Source organism: Formica exsecta, unplaced genomic scaffold, assembly GCF_003651465.1.
Source record: "Formica exsecta isolate Colony F162 unplaced genomic scaffold, ASM365146v1 scaffold120, whole genome shotgun sequence".
Taxonomy (NCBI): domain Eukaryota; kingdom Metazoa; phylum Arthropoda; class Insecta; order Hymenoptera; family Formicidae; genus Formica; species Formica exsecta.
In genome coordinates, this window is record NW_021848537.1 from 2,463,028 (window position 1) to 2,489,960 (window position 26,933).

General features: G+C 39.7%; 3 protein-coding genes across 7 annotated transcripts; 2 read left to right on the forward strand and 1 right to left on the reverse strand.

Moving 5' to 3' along the window:
* The first annotated feature begins 17 nt into the window (after positions 1 to 17).
* Positions 18 to 11,653, forward strand: LOC115242118 (metabotropic glutamate receptor-like). Of its 3 annotated transcripts, XM_029818190.1 has the most exons (9): positions 18 to 864; positions 1,075 to 1,759; positions 3,030 to 3,375; positions 3,567 to 4,065; positions 4,639 to 4,754; positions 6,137 to 6,408; positions 6,727 to 7,111; positions 7,909 to 8,404; positions 10,427 to 11,653. In XM_029818190.1, exons 2-9 carry the CDS (start codon positions 1,206 to 1,208, stop codon positions 10,570 to 10,572), a joined length of 2,814 nt encoding a protein of 937 aa, XP_029674050.1. In that variant the 5' UTR covers positions 18 to 864; positions 1,075 to 1,205; the 3' UTR covers positions 10,573 to 11,653. The 3 variants fall into 3 exon arrangements, with proteins under 3 accessions (XP_029674050.1, XP_029674057.1, XP_029674064.1); XM_029818197.1 differs by having other exon boundaries at positions 18 to 1,759; positions 7,933 to 8,404; XM_029818204.1 differs by lacking the exon at positions 1,075 to 1,759.
* A 376-nt stretch (positions 11,654 to 12,029) lies between these two features.
* On the forward strand, positions 12,030 to 15,553 carry LOC115242229 (lipoamide acyltransferase component of branched-chain alpha-keto acid dehydrogenase complex, mitochondrial). Of its 2 annotated transcripts, none has more exons than XM_029818361.1 (5): positions 12,030 to 12,481; positions 13,301 to 13,425; positions 13,792 to 14,332; positions 14,554 to 14,949; positions 15,221 to 15,553. In XM_029818361.1, the coding sequence occupies exons 1-5, from the start codon at positions 12,443 to 12,445 to the stop codon at positions 15,455 to 15,457; spliced, it is 1,338 nt and encodes a 445-aa protein (XP_029674221.1). In that variant the 5' UTR covers positions 12,030 to 12,442; the 3' UTR covers positions 15,458 to 15,553. The 2 variants fall into 2 exon arrangements, with proteins under 2 accessions (XP_029674221.1, XP_029674231.1); XM_029818371.1 differs by having other exon boundaries at positions 12,423 to 12,481; positions 13,276 to 13,425.
* LOC115242220 (protein lap1) lies at positions 15,345 to 26,792 on the reverse strand. Of its 2 annotated transcripts, none has more exons than XM_029818337.1 (11): positions 26,221 to 26,792; positions 25,796 to 25,966; positions 25,573 to 25,708; positions 25,141 to 25,430; positions 24,147 to 24,858; positions 23,450 to 23,643; positions 22,779 to 23,241; positions 21,812 to 22,635; positions 21,579 to 21,650; positions 21,324 to 21,502; positions 15,345 to 15,406 (listed from the first exon to the last, which is right to left on the reverse strand). In XM_029818337.1, the coding sequence occupies exons 2-10, from the start codon at positions 25,949 to 25,951 to the stop codon at positions 21,326 to 21,328; spliced, it is 3,024 nt and encodes a 1,007-aa protein (XP_029674197.1). In that variant the 5' UTR covers positions 25,952 to 25,966; positions 26,221 to 26,792; the 3' UTR covers positions 15,345 to 15,406; positions 21,324 to 21,325. The 2 variants fall into 2 exon arrangements, with proteins under 2 accessions (XP_029674197.1, XP_029674207.1); XM_029818347.1 differs by lacking the exon at positions 15,345 to 15,406 and adding an exon at positions 15,518 to 15,553.
* Between the last annotated feature and the right edge of the window lie 141 nt (positions 26,793 to 26,933).

Below are 26,933 nucleotides of genomic sequence, written 5' to 3' on the forward strand. Positions count from 1 at the left end.
CTCTCATCTCGGTGAAATTAAATCCGTTTAACGAGTCGGAAATTTACTATTTGAAAAAAGACACGAAGCTGAAAGTGCGGTACGCTCGATAAGGGCAAAGAGAATATCTATAAGAGAAGAAATCGTGTATGTCTTAATAGGAACAAAAAAAAATAGCACTTATATAAAAAAAGAAAAAGAGGAAAAGAGTCATTTGTTTCAATAACGACGAAAGGAATATTTTATAGAAAAAAAAAAGAATCGTGAATCTCTTAATAAAAACGGAAAAAATAACTCGTAGAGGAGGAACGAGAAAAAGAAGAAGACTCGAAAATTCAAGGGAATCCTAACTCGAAAAGAGAACCTGGTTCAAAGGTCCCAACACGAAGACCGACAACGACGCCGAATGATTGTTCCGGAACATAAGTCTTCCGATATTCGCCCGCCTCGATTCCGGAATCGTTTATCGGAACAACAGGCATCCGAGGATAATCGCATCGGATGTAAAGCTTAAAGTTCCTCTTTAAGAGAATCTTAGGGAGGATTTGTGTACCGCGGCTCTTCTCTAACCGGCGTTTGACGAGTGAAAAACGAAGAAACTTGGCAAGAATTCGAGAAATAATATGTATAGGACATAAGAGGAATTCCCGCAGAGAGGAAGCGAAAGTGATCGTTAAAGGGAATCGACGTTGATTCTCCCGGGACTATCAGCTTGCGGGAAGGGATGCGGAAAAGTGCGTGTCACCCGAGAAAAGGTCAAAAAGCAGAAGTTCGCTGTCGGTGCGCGTATACCCGGAATCGATGGCGAGGAATCCGGCCTCTTTCCGCGGCGCGAATCGACGATGCGTTAATGGACCATCGAGGATCCTATCTGCAGGGAATACGGTAAGTACAGAGTAGGGAGTACCTGTCTCGAGAAATAAATTTTTAGGATTTTAATTGCGCCATAATTTGGCCGTAATCGGCGCGAGGATTCAACTCGTTAGTAAGGAATTATACAGGAGAGATTCGATCATTCGATCGATGCGAAACGTAAGAATCCACTCTCGGGCAAAGACGAGCGAAGGATCGAAAGCTGTTTCATCTCCGAAATAGGTGCTTGGTTCGAGATAAGAGACTCACCTTGACAGATGTAACGGGCGAGGTGGATCGAAGATCCTAGATTCCGACGAAGCGAGGACTGTCAAGGGCAGCGTGACACAGGCAGACCACAGCCGGCGGTTAAGATGCGCGAGCGCGTGCCTTGGCCGTTGCTGCTCCTGACCTTGTCGCTGCAGCGGTTATCGACGGTGTCGTTGATGCAATCGAGGATGCACAGCGAGGCGGTGCTGATACCCGGCGACATCGTCCTGGGAGGACTGTTCCCGGTACACGAGAAGGGCGGCGGCACCGCGTGCGGGCCCAACATCTACCATCGGGGCGTCCAACGTCTCGAGGCGATGCTCTTCGCCGTCGATCAGATCAATCAGCAGGAGCAGGTGCTGCCGGGCGTCACGCTGGGGGTGCACATCCTCGATACGTGCGGCCGTGACACGTACGCGCTCAATCAGAGCCTGCACTTCGTCAGGGCTTCCCTGTCCAACATCGACATCAGCGTGCTAGAGTGCGCAGACCGGTCGACGCCCAGGGTGAAAAAAACTGCCAGCGCGGGGCCCATCTTCGGGGTGATCGGTGGTTCCTACAGCTCGGTATCGCTGCAGGTGGCGAATCTGCTCAGGCTCTTTCACATCCCTCAAATATCGCCGGCTTCCACGGCCAAGGCGCTCAGCGACAAGACCAGGTAGATCTTTCCCTTTAAAGTTAAACGCTCAATAGAATTATTATAGTATTTATAATATTTACTTACAGTACTTTTATTCGTAAATATTACATTGATTAAAAAAAAGACTCGTCGTGTCTGTTGAATAAAGTTACGTAGAAATATACATACAAAATTTTCCCATCGAAAAATATAATTTTTCTTTCTCTCAGTATTCTTTCTTGAAAATTCAAATTAGTAATTTTATATAAAACAGAATTTAATAAAGAATGATAAAATGTAATAAACATGATAAAAATGATGAAACAATTTTTGCACCAACGGACATAAATAATTTTCAGACTATAATTGTGAAGGAGCATAATTAATTATATATTAATTATATAAATTTGTATTCGCGTGGATTGTATTATTGAAATGCGTATTTTGTGAATTTCTATTTCACGACTCTGTGTTTGAAAGACCTTTTTTCAAATTCATATTTTCTGAGTAAACTCTAACTTTTTCAGAAAAATTTATAAATTGATAAAACTCTACATATGAATTAAATATAAAATTATTAAAAATGGAGAGATAACGTTTTACGAGCTGACAAAATACTTACATTAAATGTTTAAATCTCCAATTCTCTGGAAACACGAATTCAAGAGCTATGCTCTGGAAGTAAACTCTTCAATTATTGGCTCTAACAATCGTTGATTCATCGAGTAAGATGTTGATTGTAATTAATGTGAACTTTTGACATTTCTATCAAACAGTTTGTAACATTGTTTGCCGACGTCGTGTATGATTGTTAGAAGACTCTTTCGACCCCTGTTTAAACAGTCGTTCTATATGACTTTAACAAGTACATATTTGAAGATACGACAGTTTAAACGTACGACGGGAAAATCGGCCAATATTTAAGAGCTATGAATTTTCATAATTAATCCTCTGGATTATTAATCATTAATTTCTTAGACTAACTGATCTCTTAATTAATTATTAGTCTACAGAATTAATTATTAATGATACAGGATTAAGAAAAATAATTTTTCTTTGATCAAAATAATTTCGTGGGGAAATTATTACTGTCTTTCAAATATAAATATATAATACGTAAATATATACATGTATAAAAATATATAACATGTATATAAAATATGAAATAAAAATAATAAATTCCTTAATAATAAAAATCATTCTAATAGTTTCGTGAAAATCCACAATTATTTATCAAACGATCAATCACGAATACCAACCCGAATAAAAATCAGTTCTCAATGTGTCGCGTTCACTGGTGATTCCTCAGGTTCGATTACTTCGCGAGAACGGTACCGCCGGACACCTTCCAGTCGATCGCCCTGGTGGACGTGGTGAAGAGCGCCAACTGGTCGTACGTCTCCACCGTTTATTCGGAGGGCAGCTACGGCGAATACGGTATCGAGGTGTTCACGCGCGAGGCGACGGAACGGAACGTCTGCATTGCGGCGGCCCTCAAGGTGCCCAGCGCTGCGGATGACAAGGTGTACGACGACATCATCCAACGTTTGAGCAAGAAGCCGAACGCCCGCGCGATCGTCCTCTTTACTCGGGCGGAGGATGCTCGCGGTATTCTCGAAGCCGCGAAACGATTGAACCTCAGCCAGCCGTTCCAGGTCAGAGATGTGGGAGAAAAGCTCTCCCGGAGAATCCCCGTTTGGTAACACGAAACCTCCCTTCCTCGCACGTTTTTATTTATATTTCCCCACACATTTTTTGATGAAATTTTTATTTAAAAAACAAGATACGGGATTCCGTAACATTATCTTCTCTCCTAAACAATGATAAACTACGAATATCTCTGTAGTGGTTGGCCAGCGACGGCTGGGGCCGACAGAGCAAATTGGTCGAGGGCCTCGAGGAAGAGGCCGAGGGCGCCATCACCGTCGAGCTACAATCGGAGAACATCCCCGACTTCGACGAGTACATGGAGTCGCGCACCCCCTACAACAATCGGCGAAATCCGTGGTTCGGAGAATACTGGGAGGAGGTATTCAGCTGCAAGCTGGGGAGGAACACGATGGCCATGGAGCGTTCTGGCCAACTGGTGGGATGGAGGGCCGCCAATTCCGGCAATCAGAGCATTGCCCCGTGCTCGCCTAAACTGAGACTCACGGCGGCGAGCGGCTACGAGCAGGAATCCAAAGTGCAATTCGTCGTGGACGCGGTGTACGCGTTCGCCCTGGCGCTTCATAATCTGCGCCGCGATCTCTGCCGGGACCGCAAGGAGGGCCTGTGCCCGTCGATGGCCACCTACGACCGCGGAGCGTTCTATAGGAATTATCTGTTGAACGTGTCCTTTATAGGTGAGTCCGATGAAACGGCGCCGCATAAAACGACGGAATAATCGGGAACGCGACGCGACGCGCCATTTGTTCGCCTCCTTTGTCCGCCGCCTTTTTCCGCTCTCGTTCTTCTTATCATCCTCCGTTGAGAATGCTAAAAGAATGCCGGAAGGAAAGAATGCTAAGGAAATGTTTGAAGGAATAGCGTTGGATGATATAATTGGTCTTAACGTAAAAAAATTGAATATTTATCTTAAATTTTCATCCTCTGGGATGGGAATAAAAACTTTTCGAAAAGTGAAATAACACAACGGTTAAACTTTTATATCAAGCGTAAAAACAATTGCTTGCTGGATCAATACCCGATTCACATCTCGATTCGCAAAAACTATTACGATTCTATATTCCACGCATATTGTGTTTTCGACGTATTTTTTTTAAAAGTAATTTCTGAATGTTTTGTCAAAGCTTTTTCTTATACATCACATTCCGTGGGCTATTGCCTCTCAGATCGTTAATTCGATTCGAGAACCTAATGCCGTTTCAGGGCTCGTAGCTGAATCCGTTGTTATCACGATCGTTACGATTTTGCAGACAACGCCGGCAGCGAGGTGAAATTTGACGAGCACGGGGACGGTCTGGCGCGATACGAGATCCTCAATTTTCGAAAGGGGACGAACAACAATGGCACGAACGGCTATCACTATCGGGTAAGGCTCATTCCGGAACGCCGTAATCACTGCGACACGCTATTATATCATTCGCCGATGCATAATTGAACAAACTGTCGCTTCTCGACGATAAGTTGAATTGGAACTCCCCGAGGAAGCCGCTTCTCGGCTTCTATAAAGTTTCATTTCCACGTCATCCCTTTCGCAGATGAGACGGAATTTTCTGGTGGTCGAACAATTTTAACTGTTCGAAGTTCAAATTGGTTGGATCCCTCGAGCCTGAAAAATTTATTTCGTTATTTCGAGCCTCTTTTCAAATATAAAATAACGAAAACAAAGTTTTATTTTATTCTGATAGAATGGAGATTTTTAATTCAAACCCACGCTATGGATTTTCAAATTCAAAGCTTTAGACATTGTAAAATTAATATCATCAGAGCTACTATATCGATTTCTCGCATATAATGAAAATAATATAATCTCGATTATTTTAAATATCGCTGTAAATAAATTCTATAGGGACCGATTGTTTTAGAGAGAAAGTTTTTGCTATTAATGTATGCTTTTGTTAAAAAATACCGATATATACGGTATTTAGAAGATGTTCTGGATATCGGTTTTCACATGTCTGCTTTCGGTAATACGCGTGTAAAGTCGGCGCGATCGATGATGCGACGCGGAATCGAATGAAACGAATGCGCAAAGGGGTGGCTCTACCTTTTTAACGAGTAATTAAAGTTGCGCCGTGGCTGTACTTTCGAGAGCCCTGAAAACTTGCGAGAAAACGTTTTCCATGAGGGAAAACCGATGCGAAATTAGATCCTCGAGCTCTAGGACAAGAAAAATATGACGGTGTTTAGAGTAAGAGAGAGAATCGGAAGTAATTAGGCAATAATTTGAGTTTAAAACTAAAAAAGAAAAATCGGACGATGATAAAAAAGTTTAAAAAGTAATTGCACTGAAATTTAATTATAATCTAAAGGATTATATATACGCAAAACAATATATATATATATACAATTTTTTCTTTACTGTTGTAATTATAACAATGAACGACGTAAATTGAATTTTTAAATTGCACAATTTCACGTATAAAATATTCACAAACAGATCTTGGAAATTTTTTATTTAATTTTCTTTCGATAAAATATAATTTTTGTATAAAATATATAAACGCGAAGAAAATGTTTATAAAATGTATTTATTACGTTATTCTATCAAAACGAACGTTTCCACTCATAATTAAAATTAAGCACGACAAAATTTAAATATCTCTCTCTCCCTCTCTCTCTTTTTCATGTGCAATTGACCAAAATTCGACGGAAGATTTGATCAGCTGCCAAATTTCGCGGACGGAATGCGCGATCGGAAAATTTGTGTATTGTGGGCGAGGATCATACGATGACACATCTGTTCTACAGGAGGTGGGCAAATGGTACAATTCCCTGGACATTCGCACGGAGGAGATGGTGTGGGCGCGAGGGACGAAGGACATACCAATCTCCGCGTGCTCTCTGCCCTGCGAGCCAGGTATGATAAAGAAGCAACAGGGTGACACTTGTTGCTGGGTGTGCGACCAGTGCGAGGCGTACGAGTTCGTCTACGACGAGTACACCTGCAAGGACTGCGGCCCGGGCTTCTGGCCGCACCTCGACAAACGAGGCTGCTACCAGCTTCCAATCAAGCATATCAGGTGCGCGCCCCTTCACGCTTTTTTTTTTCTTTACGAAATTTAAATACTTGACATTGTTAGGAGGCGTTATCGATCCTAAAAATACGTGACAAAAGGTTACAAAAATTGGTAATGTAAGAATTTTACTCCGAATAGTATAAAGATTATTTTAAAAAAGAATAGAAATTAATTTAATTTTAAGAACTTTTCTTCCCGATAAAAATTTGGAAAGGAGATTATTTATTTTAATTTTATTTGTTTTAATTTAATCCTTGTGATAAGAAATCGAAAGGTAATTACTTATTATTCATTAATGAAGACATCGACGTTCGCTTTCAGGTGGAGCAGCGCCTTCGCCATCGCCCCCGCGGTAATATCCTGTCTGGGAATCGTGACGACCCTGGCGGTGGCGTGCCTGCTCTTCCAACATCGCGACACTCCGGTAGTTCGTGCCTCCGGACGAGAACTCACCGCGATTCTGCTGGCGGGCGTGCTCGTCTGCTACCTGAACACCTTCCTGCTACTCGCCACGCCGACTACGGCGACCTGCGTCCTGCAGCGCTTCGGCGTCGGCGTCAGCTTCAGCGCCGTGTACGGCGCTCTGCTCACCAAGACCAACAGGATCGCCAGGATCTTCGATTCGGCCTCGCGGTCCGCCGTCAGACCGCGATACATCAGTCCGACGTCCCAAGTTTGCATCGCGGCCGCGCTGATCGCCTTTCAGGTAAGTGGATCCCGATCTTGATAGGATAAAGTTCCCATTTCGAACCGAGCGCTCGTTTGAGAGAAATATCTGTATCTTGTCTCGCTATCGAGATACTGTAGTCAATTTCTCTTTTGTTAATGTTTATTTATTCATTTAACATTTATTTATTCATTTAACATTTATACATTTTGCAACCACACGAGATTTTCGTAATGCGTAGCAGCAAATTAAATAAACACGCGATTGTTAATTAAAACGAATGACGCAATGGTTGTGTAATTGTAAGGCGATTAATTGTTCATAGTTAAATCATCTGCGCAATAGTACATTTAATAAAGACCTAATGAGATTATATATGTTTGTTTATTTATTTATTTACTTAGTGCGTAACACGTGCTGTTCGTATGTTGAATAAAAAGAAATGAAATATGTGATTATTAGCACAATTAATCAATTGATGTAATAAAATCGCATTATAATTATAAGGCAATATTAAATGCAATATTAAAGACAATATCAAATTAATTATCTGTGCAATAATACATATTTATAAAAACTTAATAAAGAAAAAAATATCGAGCCATAAAAAATCTAAAAAATGCAAATTTGCAATTTTGTAAATTCCAATATTTGAGCACAGTTTCCTCGGATTCTTAATAATTTTTAATAAGAAAAGTTTACAAATCCGTAAATAGAATCTTCGCGTGTTTGACACGTATCGAGATGAAAGATATCTCAACATTCGGTTCGAAATAGGCGCTTTACCCTTATCTCGCGCGTTTTTCGGTTTCTCTCGTCCGTCACGAGACACATAGACAGACAGAGATGGCTTTCCCGAGGTGGTGCTCACGCTAATCTGGATGATCATCGAGCCGCCGGGCACCAGGTACTCGTACCCGGATCGCCGCCAGGTGATCCTCAAGTGCAACATCCAGGACATGAGCTTCCTGTTCTCCCAGCTGTACAACGCCCTGCTGATCCTCGTCTCGACCGTGTACGCGGTGAAGACGCGCAGGATACCGGAGAACTTCAACGAGAGCAAGTTCATCGGCTTCACCATGTACACCACGTGTATCATCTGGCTCGCCTTCGTGCCGATTTACTTCGGCACCGGCAACGCCCACGAGACGCAAATCACCACCCTCTGCGTGGCGATCAGCCTGAGCGCCTCCGTCACTCTGGTCTGCCTCTACTCGCCCAAGGTCTACATCATTGTCTTCCAGCCGGAAAAGAATATACGCGGCAAGGTCTACATGGGCAGCACGTTCAAGAAGCAGGGCAGCAGCGCCGGCGCATCGTCTATGACCAAGTGTGAGGGTCTCAAAGATATAATCTCGAATCACGTGATTCCGTACCGAGGGAGGGTTTCTCGTAGATTTTCTTTTTACGACAAAACACAATTTACCACGACCCGCAAATCGATAAAACAAGAAGAAAAAGGCGTTCCTTTTCCTCTCTTATTCTGAAAACACACGCGACAATGCGATCGATCGCATTATCTTTCCGCTACATTCGATATATCGTTTCGTTTGATAACGCGTGAATAATGTGCGCGATAATTATTTATCTAATGGAATAAAAATATGCAAAGTGATATTTTAAAAGAGCATAAATATAATCTCGAATCACGTGATTCCGTACCGAGGGAGGGTTTCTCGTAGATTTTCTTTTTACGACGAAACAATTTACCGCGACCCGCAAATCGATAAAACAAGAAGAAAAAGGCGTTCCTTTTCCTCTCTTATTCTGAAAACACACGCGACAATGCGATCGATCGCATTATCTTTCCGCTACATTCGATATATCGTTTCGTTTGATAACGCGTGAATAATGTGCGCGATAATTATTTATCTAATGGAATAAAAATATGCAAAGTGATATTTTAAAAGAGCATAAATCTATAAATGTCAATTTTTTTCTTTTTAAAAGAGATTCTTGGGAAAAGATAGCGAAGAAATTATGAAGATGTTTTAAAAGGAAGAACGATTACGTTAATTCGTATGAATTTTTTATTCGATTTTAAATAAGCTTCATCTGCGAACTTGATAATCGTCACGCGGGATCACGTGCGTCGCGCGCGATGACGCGTTTTTCTTTTTATCCGTGGCATAATAAGAATAAATATGAAAATAATATTTCTTTTTCAAGAGAGCTAGCTTTAAAGGGGACCTGTAGCACAAATCCAACTTCCCGATTCGCGATACATCCGAAAAATCCGACATATGACATCCGAGCCGACGACGACGAATCGCTTCGTCATCCCATTCGGGGCTTTCATTCGAAAGAAAGTAATCGATACGCGGGAGACGCGACGGCTTGATATTCGATAGCGTAACGGCGGCTCTCTATGGATGTAGCAGCTCCTGGCTGGAATCTGGGCCAATCCTAGCGCGGATTTAGAAGCGCTTTTCGTTTATTAAACGTTTTATTTATAACGCAGAGATCACCAAACATTTTTTTAGAGAACGCGAGTTTCATTTACTTACGTACTTTCCAAACGCCATATCAATCGACTCTCGACGTTTATTATATCCGGGATGCTATAAATCATTTTATTCCTACCGTTGCTTTGTGATTAACAATCGTTGGTTATTACGCGGCAGCGGCTATGCAATCGTGAAAGGGATTATAGGACGAGCGAGCGAGCGAGCGATCGCGCGCGCTAATGGTCGGCTCGGACGATTCTGCCCTAAGCGGTGCTAAATTATTAAGTTAATACCGCTTCACTCTCCTTTGTCCTCTTGTGTAAATTTATAGGTGGATTATTCGAGGAGAATTTGGGAAATTTCGTGCCGTGACACGTGACGGTATTATAAACGAGTATTACGTCTCATATAGCTTGTACTTTGTATGAGACAGCGATTACGTAATAGGTCCTTTTCCTTATCCTGCGAATGAAATGAGAAAGAGACGTGCAAAAACTTAACTTGAAATTTTGTTACCGATATATTAAATTAATATTATATACGTGCTCATGAAATAATGATTAATTTTATGTTATTAATTTAACGTTTCAAGATACCGGACAATTCAAAGGAAGATTACTTATATTACTGAGGATATATAAAGATACTTATATATTAAGTGACATTAATTGTTAAATTTTAATTCAAATCTTAATTTTTTAAACGAGATTTTTGTCCGCCCGGTAACGATTGATTGATGAGAAATAATTTTTTCAATTTTTTTTTTTTATTTTATCGCAGTTGGTTACGCTTCAATGAAGAACCGTGGAAATCCCGAGGGTACCAAGCGCGTCGCGTTCCGTGCACTTAGCCTAATTCCGGTTCGCTCTTCTCACGATTAATGGCTAATGAAATTTTCATTTTGCAGACACAGGTTGCGAGTCGGCGAGCGAGAACGTACCCCTGCAGAGCGCCCTAACCGCGGCGGTGCGGACGTCTGTGGGGGTCACCGAGATCTCGCTAACGTCCAGCACCACCAGCAAAACTAATAACGAGCAAGTGGCGCAATTATAGACCTTTACACACACACACGCACACACATACACGCACACGCGCGCACAGCCTTCGTAATTATGTAAATCATTGAACGCCGAGGCGCGTTCAGAAAGATTAAGATTGATAAGAAATTATACATCCCGACCCGTTGATTCTTAAACTTTAATTTAACTTATTAAAGAGATTAATAATTGAATTAAAATTTAAAAATCGACATTGAAGACGCTGAGCGTCTCGCGTCGCGATTATCATCGTTATCGTTCACATCATTCTATAGTCAATCGAGGATGAGAGAGAAATGTCGAGATTATTGATCGTTACCATGATCGCTGTTGTCGTTATTGTTACTGTTATTGTGCATAAATTAATACGCGCATACACATAGGACATACACATGTACGTGCATTTATCGAGATCAAGCTGATATACCGAGTGATCCACTAATTCTAGTCGAGCACCTCACAATGTATGATTCAATTCTATTGGATTGCGCGAGATATAAATGTAGTTTTTTCGTATCTCGATTTCACTTATTCGTTGATCTATTTATTTGTTTATTTATCCGAGGGAGGACGTTTAACGTTCCCTAAGAGAGCGCCTTTCGATGAGATAATCGTATATACAGCGGACAATAAATAAATGTACTTAAAGCGAATACATTTATCGGACCGACTCCAGTACCGAGTGTATTAATCAAGAATACTATGTTCCCACCCGGTTGTTTCTCAACCTTCTCTTTTCGTACTTATTTTAATAATCGCGACTCACGAAACTGATCAAACGGTGTTTCGGAGAAAATTTCAAATAATTATCTAGAGACATAGCGTTTTCGGAAAAGAATAGATATAATTTATCGTCCCCTGATATATAAGATAAAAATATAATGTTATGTATACATATATCTACTATATCTTTTTCCTCTGCCTTCTTTCTATTAAATTAAAAAATCCTATATAGAATTTTGTTTTAAACGTTTGATCAATTTTGCGAGTAATTGCAAGAGGGGCGTTATTATTGTATTATCGACGATTAAATCGCTCGACTCCCGCGGCTGTCGAAGCCAAAGCGACGTATAAAAAAAAAAAAAAAAAAAAAAAAATATCTTTTCTATTGTAACGAGCGCGCGCGGTGCGAGAGAGACGAAAATCGAACTTGGAAAATAAAACAATTATTGAATGGCGTATCGAGAGCGTGTATCTATTTCCACCTGCTATCCATCTCTGGGGAAAAAATAAAATTAAAAAAAAATAAAAAAAGCATTCGAAATCGCAACATGATAATTCCACGAAATTCAATTTCCCGTGTCCTGTATGCAAAAACAATAAACATTCGCTGCTATTCCGTTATCGTGTAATACAAAATCTAATGAGTAAAATGCAATACAAGTACATGATGTGTAATATAAAAAACAAATAGATATATAAAATCAGTAAAAAATAAATCCATCAAAATGAAAATAGAAATTTCCGCCTCTCGACGCCTATGAGGATTTCCTTTTCCATTATCTACTGCATTCTTTCTCTTTTACAACACAAGAGGGGGCTTTGAATCCTTATCTTTGATAATCATATCCCGAGAAATAGTTCTAATGCTACCATTGACGCTTTTACTACATTTTATATATTTAAGACATCTCTCCGATCAAGTTGTCTCACAATAATTTTATTGACTAATTGTGATATCGAGATCATACGATGCTCGAAATGCGTAAGTGGAATACGTGTCTATCATGAAAATGAACTCGATGTGATTGCGTAATTTCGTCTCGTGAATAAACATGCTTTCTCAGAGCGTGCGAGTGATAACGCACATTCGATAGTTACGAGTATTATACTCCCGCGAGTTATCGCGTGTCTCCTCCTCGACCGGATTGGATAGAGATCAACCGATGGCTCTTTCTTGGCGACTATTGACGGCCGTACGAATGGTAAGTATTCGAGCAAGTTTACGTTTGCCAGGAAAAAAATTCCAGGTGAATAAAAGCGAGGTGGTTCGACGAGATTTAAGCAGTGCCACGTGCCAACGTCAAACGTCAACAAGCCCCACAAGTCGGATTGAACTCTGGCACTCTGCCAATATAATCAGAGACCTCTAAACACAACGAGTCGATTGGCGTTTGGTGCGCGTGCCGATTGTGAAGTAAATAACAGTGATCGTGAAATAAACATCAGAATGCATCTGTTGATTTCATCACGAAAATGAAGAATGAGAATTTCGCTCTTCCATTGAACGATTACTTTTCAATAATAGATGCTTTGATCAATTTAAAATTAATTTTCGAGTTATACATTTAAAAAGCAAATATCTTTTTTCTAACAAAATCATGGCGATCCCCTTCAACCGAGGAGATAATTCGTTTCCAAATTATCTCCAAAGAATCTGTCATTAAGAAATAAGAATAGAATAAAAATATAATAGTATGATGTATAAATAAAAAGGACAATGAAAATATGTTGCTACAAGTAAAATACGTTATCCTCTGTATCTTCGAATCGGTTTACAGCTCCAATTTAATCCGCAGATTATAAATTGTTCTTTTATATTAATATTATTTTACCTTTTAATATCTTTCATCTTATTGCACAATCGTTTTGATTCAAACTATACACACCTGTCCTATAATTTTGCGAAACTCTATAGACCTCGACTTTAAACGTACTTTACTGATAGTGTCGTTCATCACTCAATAAAATTGTTGTTATCTGTTATTATACTCGCCAGCGACGGAACTTCTCTGTTTGCGCAGGCTGAGAGATCACGCGGCCCGATATGCCGTTTCTTGTCGACCAGCATGGTTCGTTCCGGCAAAGTGGTGCCCTTTCAACTGTCAGATATCGGCGAAGGGATTCGGGACGTCACGGTGAAAGAATGGTACATTGTGATAACATTCCATTTTTCTTCCTCTCATACATTTATTCGGATCCGGATGACGATGCGCATACACAACACTCTGTGGAATTTAATACAATATATTAAAAACAAATTTTTTTAAATGTTTTATATTTTCTTTCTCTCTTATAGAAAGAATTATGAAAAATCTAAATTTCAGACACATCAGTTTTATATTTTTACATATAATATCAGAGAAATAATTTCTCCAACTCATTTAACTTTTAATAATTAAATTAATTTACTGCTCGTAATATATTTAATTAGAATAGTATCCATCTCTCTATCTTTCTTCTAAATGGAGTTAATCCAACGATGTGTCACTTAATATCACACGAAATATTCTAGGTTCGTGCAACCGGGTGATCGGGTGAGCCAATTTGATAAGATCTGCGAGGTGCAGAGCGACAAGGCGTCGGTGACGATCACGAGTCGCTACGACGGCTTCATCAAAGCGCTACACTTTAACGTGGACGACGTCGCCTTGGTCGGGGCGGCGTTGTTGGATATCGAGATAGAAGACGATTCAAAGGATGCCGCGAAGGATTCGGAGGGAATTAAAGAGGGCGACAAGGAACAGGCGATTGACGGTTCTGACAGGAAGAAGGATATAGACGAAACGGAATCGCAGGAAAATATTGTGCAGAAGATATTGGCGACTCCGGCGGTGAGGAAAATTGCCATGGAGAGCAACGTAAAGCTGAAAGACGTAGCGGCGACTGGCAAAGATGGTAGGGTGCTCAAGGAGGACGTACTGGCTCATCTGCGGAAGATTTCCGCGACTCCGGAAGTTCGAGCGGAAGTTTCTCCGGGGACGAATGTGACGGGAACGACGGTAGGGTTGAAGGGATATTCAAAACACATGTGGAAAACTATGACGAGGTCCTTGGTAAGTCATCGAGATGCTAAAAATATATATATACACAGATCTTAACTGCACATAAATTTCGTTAAAATGCTATAAATTCAATTAACTTCAATTATTATTTGATGCAAAAAATGTCTATGTCCAATTTCGCCTAGAATTTTTTTTATTAAATTCTATAATTAATAAATTTCCTTCACTTTTTATACAAAAAAGAGTTTTACCTTTTTACGAACTTCTTGCAGAGTATACCTCACTTCGTCTACAGCGACGAGTGCAACGTGAATCGGGTGATTCAGTGCCGAAACGAGGTGAAGGACTCGTTGAAGGACGGGGGTGTCTCTCTGACCCTAATGCCGTTCTTCGTGAAGGCGGCCTCGCGAGCATTGGAGCGCTGTCCCGAGTTGAACGCCTGGCTGAACGAGGAGGATCAGACACTGCGAATCCTGGACAATCACAATATCGGCATCGCTATGGACACCCCGGAGGGCCTGGTGGTGCCCAACATCAAGAACGTGCAGAATCTTAGCGTTCTCGCGATCGCGCGGGAGCTTAACAGACTCCAAGAGCTCGGCAGGAAGTCGTCGATACCGCTTGGCGATTTGGCCGACACGACGTTCTCGTTGTCGAACATAGGTGTGGTAAGTTCGTACACAATTACGTTATAAACGGAGAAATTATTTCGAGGCCTATCAAGGACCATGATCTATGATCCTCGACGGTACCAAAATTGGAATTTAATTATATTGCAGCCAAAGGCTTCATTTTTTTAACTTACATTAATCATATTCTCAGTCGCAATCCAAGTGAATCGATAAAAATGACATAAATAATATAAATCGTGGGAATCCAGGACTCTCGTTAGAAGCTAAAAGTCGAGTTGTATTGTGGCAATAAATCGTATTGATTTAGATCGGTGGAACGTACACGAAGCCGGTGATCCTGCCGCCGCAGGTGATAATTGGCGCGTTCGGAAGGGCGCAAAGGCTGCCGCGATTCGACGATGAGGGAAACGTGGTTCCGGCCCATATAATGTCGGTCAGCTGGTCCGCGGATCATCGTGTTCTCGACGGCGTCACGGTGGCAAAGTTCTCCAACCTGTGGAAGCATTATGTGGAGAATCCGGTGCATTTGCTGATCGGCGCGTGACGAGGAATCTAATCTCGGAGTGCTTAAAAAATCGATGACGCGTTTCTCATTCTTGTAATCTCATTTTACATTAGGATGTTTAAAATGAAAATATAGCTGAAAATAAAAAATAAAAAAACACGTTATAATTTTTTTTACACACTAATACTCCCTCTCTCGCGTATGACTCTTTTGTAAAGCATGAAATTCTTACTATTTTAAGATCGTGGAATAATTGCGAGGATTTTTCAGTTTTCTTAGCAAATTTACTCGAGAGATCGCGAGTATAAGAGAATCGAGCGTACTTTTGTAAAAGTATCACGTCACTTGAACACGATACTTGAGATTCGATCGTAAGAGACTTAAGAGCGTATCGTAAAACTGAAGCTTTTACGACGAGATGCGACATTGCATATGCAACGATCCGATAAAAAGGAGGAGGAGCCATTCTCAGCCACTTTTACAAAATGATTAATGTTGTTACACCGAGATGTTTCTTTATGCGAAATAGCGTCGTAAGATGAATCGCGTTTAAATCACTTTGTACGTAAATATTAATTTATTTATTGCTGCACAACCAACTAGGACTTCTCGTTAAAGATCAGACATCTTCCACTAACATATTCAAAATGCATAGTAATTGTATATCAGAAGACGACGTCCGGTAGAGAACGCGAGTAATTTCTTTGTACATCGATCCGTTACAAACTATAAATTATTCATGTGACAACCATAATTGAACGCACGCTAACGAAGTGGTTGTACCGCGATAGACAGATATTGTAAGAACGACATAATCGTTCCCCGGATAAACGTGAACATTGCAAAACGCAATAATCAATATCATCGATCATATCGAATTTTTTAGAACGAAAAAGAAATATCCGGCATAGAAACAAAAAATTCGCCTTGAAATTCCTTTAATATACTACAAATAAATATAAAAATTAAATGAAAGTGAAAACACCAACGTATCGCAAGTAAAAGATACAACCACTTGATTGCTTTCGCAAAGTTTGTTTACATACGCACGATTAATCGCTTATCAGTATATACACCCATAGGTACAACTTAGAGTTTCATTCACACACGCAAAATCTTAGATTCGCAATCACTCCATAACGATAGCGAGTCTTCTCGAAGCGAAAGCGAGTTTAAATCGCGCTGAGAGCCAATCTGTCAACGATTTTTATCTCGATTCTAAACTGTCTGAAAAAAATAAGATAAACTTGAAAACTTCTTTGTCTAGTTCAAAATTTGTGAAGAATTGAGCTCAATTCCCATGCGAGGCGATTCAAACGCGCTCCGATCGAAAACGCGCCGTTAAACATGTAATAGGTATCCAAAAGGTAGTCAGTCTGTTTAGTTTAGAGTAGTAGAAAAGAGTACAATATGTGTGTGCTCGCGCGTGGTCCATGAAAGTGGAAACTTCTCTGTCAACGAATACATATTAATTTCGTCCCCTTTTTAACGACGATTAATCAATTGAAACAGTCAATACGTTCATTCTTAAGAGTCGTAATTGAAGAAGAGAACGGAGACGAAATTTCCCATCTAATCTCGAATACTTTTTACCGCATCTTTACACGAAATCAAATGTAGCGGCAAGATGAGAAGAACGAACAACGAGCTAAAAGAGAATCAATTATCGCGCGAAGATTTATAAACAAGAAAAAAAAGAATATAAAAAAGAAAGTTTTCAGTAAAATCTTTGAGATTGCAAGTTCAGGTCGTCGCGACGTTAATAGAAATGCAAAAAAAAAAAAAAAGAAAATTTTGTCGACAAAATCAAGTCGACGAAAAATACTAACACTTTCCTTATCGGTTCTGACTAGGTGTGAATAATTCTACTGACATTCTCTCGATACGCAAAATTCGAATAATACCAAGGCGGCTTCCTCAACCGTAAACTTACCGTAAAATCTTATACATCGTACGTAACATCGACAAAGAACGAAGATACAAGAACAAACACTAACTTAATAACAACGAGTAATTAAATCTAATGCGCCCGACTCTCCAAACTTTCGACATTTTTCCTTCGAACAGGAGGATTTTGATCCTCAAGATTCTCGATCGACATTTCTTGGAAATACGAATCGATATTTTATTATTATTATTTCTAATTAATAATATTATATAGCTTGGCATTAATTATATAAGCTATATAATATCGTTAATTAGAAAGCCAATTGTACTAATAAAGAAAATTAAGTGAATTAGAATTGTATTTGTGTCGAAATATGTATAATAGATTCCAGATTTACGAAGGAAAGATGCGAAACGTCTGGCACGTCGTAGATAGCTTTGCATTCACACCGATTTCAATTATAACAATGCGCACAATATATATATACATATATAAACGCAACATATATATATAAAAATTTCCCATCTAATCTCGAATACTTTTTACCGCATCTTTACACGAAATCAAATGTAGCGGCAAGATGAGAAGAACGAACAACGAGCTAAAAGAGAATCAATTATCGCGCGAAGATTTATAAACAAGAAAAAAAAGAATATAAAAAAGAAAGTTTTCAGTAAAATCTTTGAGATTGCAAGTTCAGGTCGTCGCGACGTTAATAGAAATGCAAAAAAAAAAAAAAAGAAAATTTTGTCGACAAAATCAAGTCGACGAAAAATACTAACACTTTCCTTATCGGTTCTGACTAGGTGTGAATAATTCTACTGACATTCTCTCGATACGCAAAATTCGAATAATACCAAGGCGGCTTCCTCAACCGTAAACTTACCGTAAAATCTTATACATCGTACGTAACATCGACAAAGAACGAAGATACAAGAACAAACACTAACTTAATAACAACGAGTAATTAAATCTAATGCGCCCGACTCTCCAAACTTTCGACATTTTTCCTTCGAACAGGAGGATTTTGATCCTCAAGATTCTCGATCGACATTTCTTGGAAATACGAATCGATATTTTATTATTATTATTTCTAATTAATAATATTATATAGCTTGGCATTAATTATATAAGCTATATAATATCGTTAATTAGAAAGCCAATTGTACTAATAAAGAAAATTAAGTGAATTAGAATCGTATTTGTGTCGAAATATGTATAATAGATTCCAGATTTACGAAGGAAAGATGCGAAACGTCTGGCACGTCGTAGATAGCTTTGCATTCACACCGATTTCAATTATAACAATGCGCACAATATATATATACATATATAAACGCAACATATATATATATATGTGTAACCGAATAACGATTTCATTTGTGCTACCAATTTTCAGTCCTTCACGTTCCTTTTGTTCTCTCTGATACACGTTCTACCTGCGCGCGCGCGCGCGTGCAAAAATTTCCCATTTATTTTATCTCGCTTGTCGATCAACAATATCACGCTTGTGCGATCATTAGCCGTCATGGTTGTTTTGTGCGGCTTCGTTCCATCAACGGGGGAAAAAACGCGAGCAATTGCCGAAATAATCGCTAAATCAATCGCGTTCCGGAAGACCTTTCATGTATGGTCTCGAGATATATAGTCTAATAATATTAATGATAAGAAATCAAATAACGTACACACGTGTGAAACGTACAAAGTTGATGTAGTTTTATCCTTAAGCACTGGCGCGATGTGAAAGTTTTCTCTAATATTTATATATTTATTATATGTATATAAAATAATCAAAAATTTGCATATATTTTATATATACTTTATAAAATTTATAGATATTATATATAATGCCGTCGAATATTAATCTAATTATTCATATAATTTTTTACTAATCGATATATTTTATTACCTTCAATTAGTAATAAATACATCTCGTATACTGATGTAAAAGCATTAAAGTATAAATGAAATACTCTCTTATGTCATCTTTAATATTTAATGCAATAATGGAAGAATTGAATGCATCCTTCATTATAATGTTATAAAAATATGCGCCAGTGTTGAAGGATCTGAAAATGACGGTTTTTTGATCGCTTAAAGAGTGAATTTTTGAAAGGGGCTAAGTGTGAGAGAGAAATTCGTAGTGGATAATCTGCGTCGCGACTGGGAGGACTCTGAGACACTGACATTGAGTATAAACATTATTATCGATATAAGTACGGCACATAGAAGAATATTTTCTTTTCTCTCCTACCAGACAAGCACGACAAGGGTCCCGCAGATATAGAGAAGCGCTTTTATTACTATAATAATAATCTCGAATATTCAGTTATATCGAAACAGTCCGATTTGAGTACCTGTATTTGTTTGTCGTCTCGCAAAGGGAATAATAATCGAACGTTCGATTTAAGTATAATATCCTGATTTCGTCCAACGCTATTTCACGTAATATGTAATCGTTTCCTACTCTCGTCTCCACTGTCTTTACAACATCGATCGAATCATAGAATTTATAGCATTGCCGTATGCAATAACAACTATTATAGTCTCAACAACTGATAAAAATCGCCATACATTCGGATCAAGTTAGAAACGATCCGATTACAACGAAACGGAGCGCGTACCGGAAAGTGTGCGAAGCATTTCGCGATGTAGCCGACAAACCTCGTCTGTAGATTCCTTGAAGTATTCAAAATAATTTTCTTTCTTAGCCAAAAATTTATAGTCAGTTATGAGAAATGAAAAACGTAACAGATTTAATTTGTTTCGCACTTCTCGGTCAACTTTTTTTAGTTGACTTTAATGAAGATGCGGGAAAACCAACTTTTCAAATCGCACGAAGACAAGTTTGTCGGCGAAACAGACTTGTAGAGCTCTTTCTAACAAACGCTTTGATACGCGGGGATAATCGGAAGATCTATTTACATCGCTGGAATCTGTGGGAACCTTGTCTAGCTTTCCCTCTTTTCTACAGATATAAATTTGTTTATATATATATGTATATGCATATATATATATCTTTTTTCTCAATATATGTTATGTATATGGATAATAAATAGTACTTTGTTTTCTGGCACATTGTCGGCACTCTCATTGAAGAGAGAACGCACAGATATAGATATAAATCAACTAGTCTATCAACATCATCGTCCGCATACGCGCGGAGCTAAAGATTTCGGGAAAGACGTTATTGTTCTAGTCAAGGAGGAGCTATGATAACGGATAGATTGCTCGTTTAATTTGTCCGTACAGAGTGTTGAAAAATAACATACTCTATAATATTATATTCTCACGAGGATCATCACACATACCTTTCGTGTCCTGCGTTGATCGCAAAACGATCAAAAGCAGTATCTTAGCTCGTTTACAATCTTATTCGACACAAATATATATTTATATATATATATATTTATGCTTGTATACAGAACGTCCCATTTTGATCGATGCACACAAATATTGAAATATTATTGAAAAATGTTTCATACATATGTAGGAAAAATTGCAATATTTCAAGAGAAATATCATTCTCAGACAAGATAATCTTGAATAAGCTCGAATCTTGCCTGGTACAATTCATTTAATCGTTTTACTCTTTCATAAAACTATAATACTGCGTGAAAGCGCAGTGAGATATGGTTCCCTCAAATATGAGGATGATTTTTATTTAGTAAAATAAAAAACTACTTGTAAAGGAAACATTCATTGCATATACTCTCCCTCTCAAAATCTCTCAATTTTCACCTGAAACACTTTTCAATAGTACGAATAATTCCGATATTTGTGATCGGGTCGACTAACATGATGGGCGTTCTATATATCTCTCTCATTTTTTCCCGAACGTGACGCGTTCATATATCGCGCGATTTATGGATTTTTATTAAAGAATATATTTAAATATATGTATATATGTTAGAGCTATAAAATGTATTCAGTCTGAAGTATGTAAAGCGATCGTATGTCATCTAAAAGAATTAGAAAAAGTTTTCCCCTTTTTGTTTTTTTCGTCGAATAACTTACAATCATTGGTGGCGACTTATCATCATAGAAACAACAGCACCGGTGGCACGTAGAACGGCGACAGCATTATTGTGATCAGATTTGGTGAAATCGATACCGTCTACCTCCAAGATCTTATCTCCCGGTCGAAGAGTACCCTGAGCTGGCCCGTCGGGATTCACCTTGGTCACGATTATTCCCTGCAAAAAGAATATGTCGGTCTTTTAACGCGAGAATAAAATTCGACGTTGAAATTAATACGTATGCTCTACTTACGGTCTCTGCACCCGCTACTCCGCCAGCTATGCTGAAGCCGAGACCTGGATTTTTCTTTATTTGAACAGGCAGCTGCGGAACAATTTTAAAAATTTTATATATATATTTAAAATGATTATTATATATCTTTAACAGCAAAAAAAATTTTTTTTGAAAAAGTTGGAAAAATTATTATTTTTAATAGAAAACTAATTCATTAATTAATTCTTTAATACTGATAATAGAATACATACCACATTTGCGTTTTTGTGAGGACCGAACATCCATTTGAACTTCGGCTTCCTCTCCGAACTAGACGTTTCACTCAACGCAGGACTCGCGTGTTCATTGCTCTCGACGTTGCTCATGTCGCCCTGAGATTTATTACCCGTATTGAGATTCGGCGTGTCTCGGCCCGAGTTTATTTCGCTCTTAACGACAGTGACAGCAAGAGACGCGACGCTGGATTCATCGATGATGCTTCTGCTCATTTGAACGGGAGCGACGAGGTTCGCTCGATCGACATCCGGCGTCTCGGCTAAATTAACGTTATCGCATGAATTGTTGTTCGTGACGTTCCCGTTCTGCAGTTTCCTCGATCGATCAAGCGCTTTCGCCGGCGCCGATAAGGGGCTCCGATATTTCTTTCCAGTGATCGGCGACGTAGGTATACCGGAGTAAACCGCATTTAACGTTCTGTTCGCATCATATTCCTCCGGGAGAGCCTTGACCGAGTTCGCGTCGTTATTCGAATTTTCTACATGCTTCGTTTTGAGAACGGGAATTTTGCTTGGTTTGAAGGCCCGATCATTCTGTTCGGAATCGGGTCCGGAATCCAGATTCGGCGTGCAAGTTTGGTCTGCGGTGATTCGGTCGAGAAGATCCATCCGTCCGTTATCTATCGACGCGTTTAAATTAACGGGATTCGTCAGATCACTCGGTACTATGTATTCCTCGGCCTTTATCAAGTCCGCGTTCGTATCAAAGTTTTTCTGTTTCAATACATCTGGAAGCATCTCGGCCGAATTTAGCGACGAGTTAAAAGGTAACGAAAGTGGATGTGGGTCCGCTTCGATCGCTGGAAAGATAAAGATTCGTGTCCAAAACTTACTTCTTTCCGAAGTTTTAAATTTTAGAATTTACTACATTCGATAAGAGACAAATAAATAAAAAGATTTAAAAAAAAGATATTAAGAATCTATAACTCCGACGATAACGTACGATTATTAAATTGTTGGAAAAGAGCGGCCTTCTTGGAGAACGCTGCCGCGATGTGATATGGCGGCGGAGCTAGCGGAACGTCGCACGATTTCGGCACAACGTTTATCCGCGCTTGCTTGCCGTCCGTTGTGTCGATGGACACTGCCTTGTAAGGCTCGATAAATTTGTCGGACTCGACTATCTTTGCTGTGTTCGCTTTGGAGTACTCGTCCGGTTTCCACGTGGAGTTCACGTAGTCGGATACCGTTGGCGTTTTCGCAATGTAATCGGACGTGGGATTGCGAATGTACTTGGCCTCCCGAATATCCGGGCTCTTCTCCTTTGCCAACACGGTCTTGTTCGCTTCATCTGACGATTCCTCGGACACCGAGTGCTCCGCCGTTCCGGGTTCAACCGGTCTGTTGTTCTTATTGTAGTTTTTCGCCGTGTTACGATCGATAGAGGTTGTAGACGAAGGCGTGCTCTACGAGAGAAATATCCTATGCAAGAACTGTTTAAATTTTTTTATTTTTTATATCTATTTTCTCATATGATGTAACTACTATATCATATCATATCATATCATAAATGTTATACTATATTACTGACACTGTTTATAGCTAAATGATTTTATTTATCGAAAGAACATTGTTATGCTGTCGTAGACGACGAATAAATGACAAGTAACTTACTCTTTGAGTATCGTGAGTGGACTGATGATGCAGATTACGAGCGTGCCTAGCGAGGTTGCGTAGCTCCTTAGGGTAAGGGGTTGGTGCTCGATGGAGTTGCCTGGGGACTTCGGAATCTACTTCAGCAGCGAAACATATCCTCTTGCCGGTTCCGATGATTGAACTCGGAATCGGTCCCGTGGTCTGCGCCATTTCTATGGATGTAAATCAAAATTATAAATATATTATTAAAAACACGATTAATAATAAAAATTATTATTAATAATTTTGCTGGATATTCTCCATAATTCGAAGATATTTCTTGATATTTTATTCTGATTCCTTCATATATCTCTCTCACCATTTCATTCCTCGTCTTCGTGTTCTCCTTCCACTAGTAGCGTGCACATAAATATTGCATCTTATCGTTAAATAAATATATATATGGAGCAAAGCGTGCAGTAGTGTAAACAAAGACAAGCAACTGAGTCAATTTTGATTTTAAATATAGGCGCTAAGTAAAGCGACACATATATAAAAGAAACAAAGCCAAAATCATTTTTTTATAAGGTATTGAAAAAATATTTAAATAAATTTTTTTATTTGTGAAAATCTATGCTAATTATAAACAAAGATATTAAACAAAACTTGTGTTTTTTTCACTTGTTTCAGTATCCTTTATAAAAAGATTGGAAAAAACGACAAACAAAAAACTCACGCTCCAAATCCTGCCGTGGTTTCTGGGGCAGCATGAAACAGCTCAGCACCATCATGTCCTCTTCACAATTGAACTCTTGCTGCAGTGGCACTAATGGTTGACTCTGATTGTCGCTCAACCACAATGCCTTCAGGTTGCTCAGATTGAGCATGGAGACCGGTAGAAACTTGATGCAATTGTTGACGAGATTAAGCACCCGCAACGAAGACAGATGGCCGAGCTCAGGCGGCACGCGTGTCAGATTGTTCGATCGCAAGGAGAGCAGGGACAACGCTGTGCAGCTGCCAATCTCAGCCGGCAACGCGCGCAGATAATTATTGTCCGCGTTGAGACAGTGCAGCTTACGCAGCAAGCCTATCGAAGATGGCAAGTACTCGAGAAAGTTCTTAGTGATTATAAGCTCCTCTAAGCTCGACATCTGGCCGATGTCGTTCGGCAGTGCGTTCAATTGATTGTCGTCAATCTTGAGGGTGACGATCGTGTGCAGGTAACACAAGGTATCGGGCAGCTCGTACATCTCGTTCGAGGACAGATTCATGATCGCGATGTCACGCCAGCCGCGTATCTCCAACGGGAGTGTGTGTATCGCGTTCATCGTGCAGTCGAAGTGATTCAAGCGATAGAGCTGCTCGACGTTCACCGGGACACGCCTGATGTCGTTGCCATCGATCCATAACTCCGTAAGATTGATGAGATCCCCAACAACCTCAGGCTGTTACAAGTAATATATGCATTAGTGTTGCATACTTGTATCATACATACATGTTTATATGACAGGTATAATATCAATTTGAAATTAACAGAGAGCTAATTCACAGATTGGAATTAACATAATTCTGTCTTTAATTTTTTAAGTTGCAATAAGTGTCTTTTCTAAAACATTCACAATTTTGAAATATTTTGCAAATAATATGTATATAAAAAAGCAAACTAACAGAATTTCAATTTAAAAACAATAGTAAATTATTCAAAATAATTGAAATCGCAGTCTTACCAGCTCTGTGAAATCATTGTTGCCGATATCGAGCCTCTGCAAGTTGACGAGACGACTCATACTCTTAGGCAACGTCATCATGTTGTTCTCCCGCAGCTCGAGCGTCTTCAAGGCTGACAGTCGTCCAAAGTTAGCCGGCAAATATTCTATGTACGCGTCATTTATGTAAAGTTCGCGCAAACCAACGATATGCGTTATAGCGTCCGGAAAACGGTCGAAAGGGTTGACACTGATATCTATGGAGCGAAGACTCTTGCATTCTTTGATACTGTCTGGTAAATCCTTTATACCTGCAACAAAATATGTACATAAATGTCGAATCTAAACAAATATGTAAATTAATACAAGCGTTTAAAAAGTCTCAATTTTGTAAAACTGAGACTTTTTAAACATAACATTTTGTACATAACAACTCAATACAGATGTACTGACTGTTTTTACTGAGATCCAAGTATTCCAAGTTGATTAATGACGCTATGGCGGGTGGTAATGTAGCAATCTCATTATCGCTAAGCGAGAGCACTCTCAACTCGTGGCATTGGAATAACGGCCTGGGAAGATCTTTTATCTAAAATAGAATCACAAAGACGAAACATTGTATGTCGTAATTAAAACGTAATTAAATACTCGCTCTCTAATGAATCGAGGTACTCACTCTATTGGCATCGAGATACAACTTTTCCAATGTTCTTTCGTAAATGAACACATCGGGTGGTACATCATAGAGATTACAGTGATTCAGTTGCAGCTCGCAAATGTCCTCTTCCTGGGTTCTCAGACACGCAGCACACTGCCACCAAGCGCTACCCATTTCATGTGCGTACAGCTACACAGAACGCAATCGCATATATTAAATACATTCAACTTACACTGTAATCATGACTAGTTATTATTATGCTAAATAAAAAAAGAGATATATACAGATTTTCATAAGGCAAATCAAATTTTTCTGTTTTCTATATAAAACGTCTATAGGAGCATCTAATTTCCGTAACTATATAGTGTTATTAATAAAGCATCGTGAGATGACAGATGTATTATAGAGTTATCAAGAGTACAGACAACATCCTATGATCCTACCTGTGTGGTGCTCTCAGGAACGATCCGGCGATCCACCGTGCGACAGATCGCTCCGCACGCGAGAACGCTCGCCGCCGACGATCATCCGCGGGGTCGAGGAGCCGCCGATCGCCGTATCACCGCGTCGCCGTGTTGCCGTCGCGGCGAGTAATAGCGGCCGAGAATCGGCATCGCCGGCGCGCAAGCGACGGCGACAAACGCACGTTCGCGCGCTCTTCGTCGACGGTGAGGGGAGAAACGTCAAGAGATGTCACTTTTATTACGGCGGCTCACGTTGATCCGTCGCGACGCCGCCGCCGCTCTTTCCATGCGCATATCTCACTCCCTCGTCATCGCGCGCGTGTACATACGTCACGTTGATCCGTCGCCGCGTAGATTCCCAGGAGAAGCGATACGATTCACGGCGACCCTCCTATCTTCTTCCTCACTTCCTTCTCTATTGGATCTGGCGTCCACTAAATAGGACAAAGCACTCCGCGGCTCTTGCGAATCCTCTTCTCAACTGCCACAAGAGTGCAGTACAGATCGCTCTAGCAATCGACGCCGAGACCAATCGGGGACTGGAGGAAGGGGAGTTCAATCTTTCCGAGCATGAAATATACAAAAGAAGAGAGACTCTTGACAACTCATCACGTGACCACCGATAGATTTTAATTGGTTGAAATTTTGGTTGGATTTTTTTTTTTACGTTTTTATTGGTTTCCGCCATTTTT

Excerpts from the sequence above, each read along its gene's own strand:
- LOC115242118 (XM_029818190.1), top strand. The coding sequence starts at position 1,206 with ATGCGCGAGCGCGTGCCTTGGCCGTTGCTGCTCCTGACCTTGTCGCTG. Across the intron at positions 1,760-3,029 it reads GCGCTCAGCGACAAGACCAG|GTTCGATTACTTCGCGAGAA; the intron begins GTAGATCTTTCC and ends GTGATTCCTCAG. Across the intron at positions 3,376-3,566 it reads ACCTCAGCCAGCCGTTCCAG|TGGTTGGCCAGCGACGGCTG; the intron begins GTCAGAGATGTG and ends ATATCTCTGTAG.
- LOC115242229 (XM_029818361.1), top strand. The coding sequence starts at position 12,443 with ATGGCTCTTTCTTGGCGACTATTGACGGCCGTACGAATG. Across the intron at positions 13,426-13,791 it reads GACGTCACGGTGAAAGAATG|GTTCGTGCAACCGGGTGATC; the intron begins GTACATTGTGAT and ends GAAATATTCTAG. Across the intron at positions 14,950-15,220 it reads CGTTGTCGAACATAGGTGTG|ATCGGTGGAACGTACACGAA; the intron begins GTAAGTTCGTAC and ends GTATTGATTTAG.
- LOC115242220 (XM_029818337.1), bottom strand. The coding sequence starts at position 25,951 with ATGGGTAGCGCTTGGTGGCAGTGTGCTGCGTGTCTGAGAACCCAGGAA. Across the intron at positions 25,709-25,795 it reads TGTATCTCGATGCCAATAGA|ATAAAAGATCTTCCCAGGCC; the intron begins GTGAGTACCTCG and ends ATTCTATTTTAG. Across the intron at positions 23,242-23,449 it reads CCACTCACGATACTCAAAGA|AGCACGCCTTCGTCTACAAC; the intron begins GTAAGTTACTTG and ends TTTCTCTCGTAG.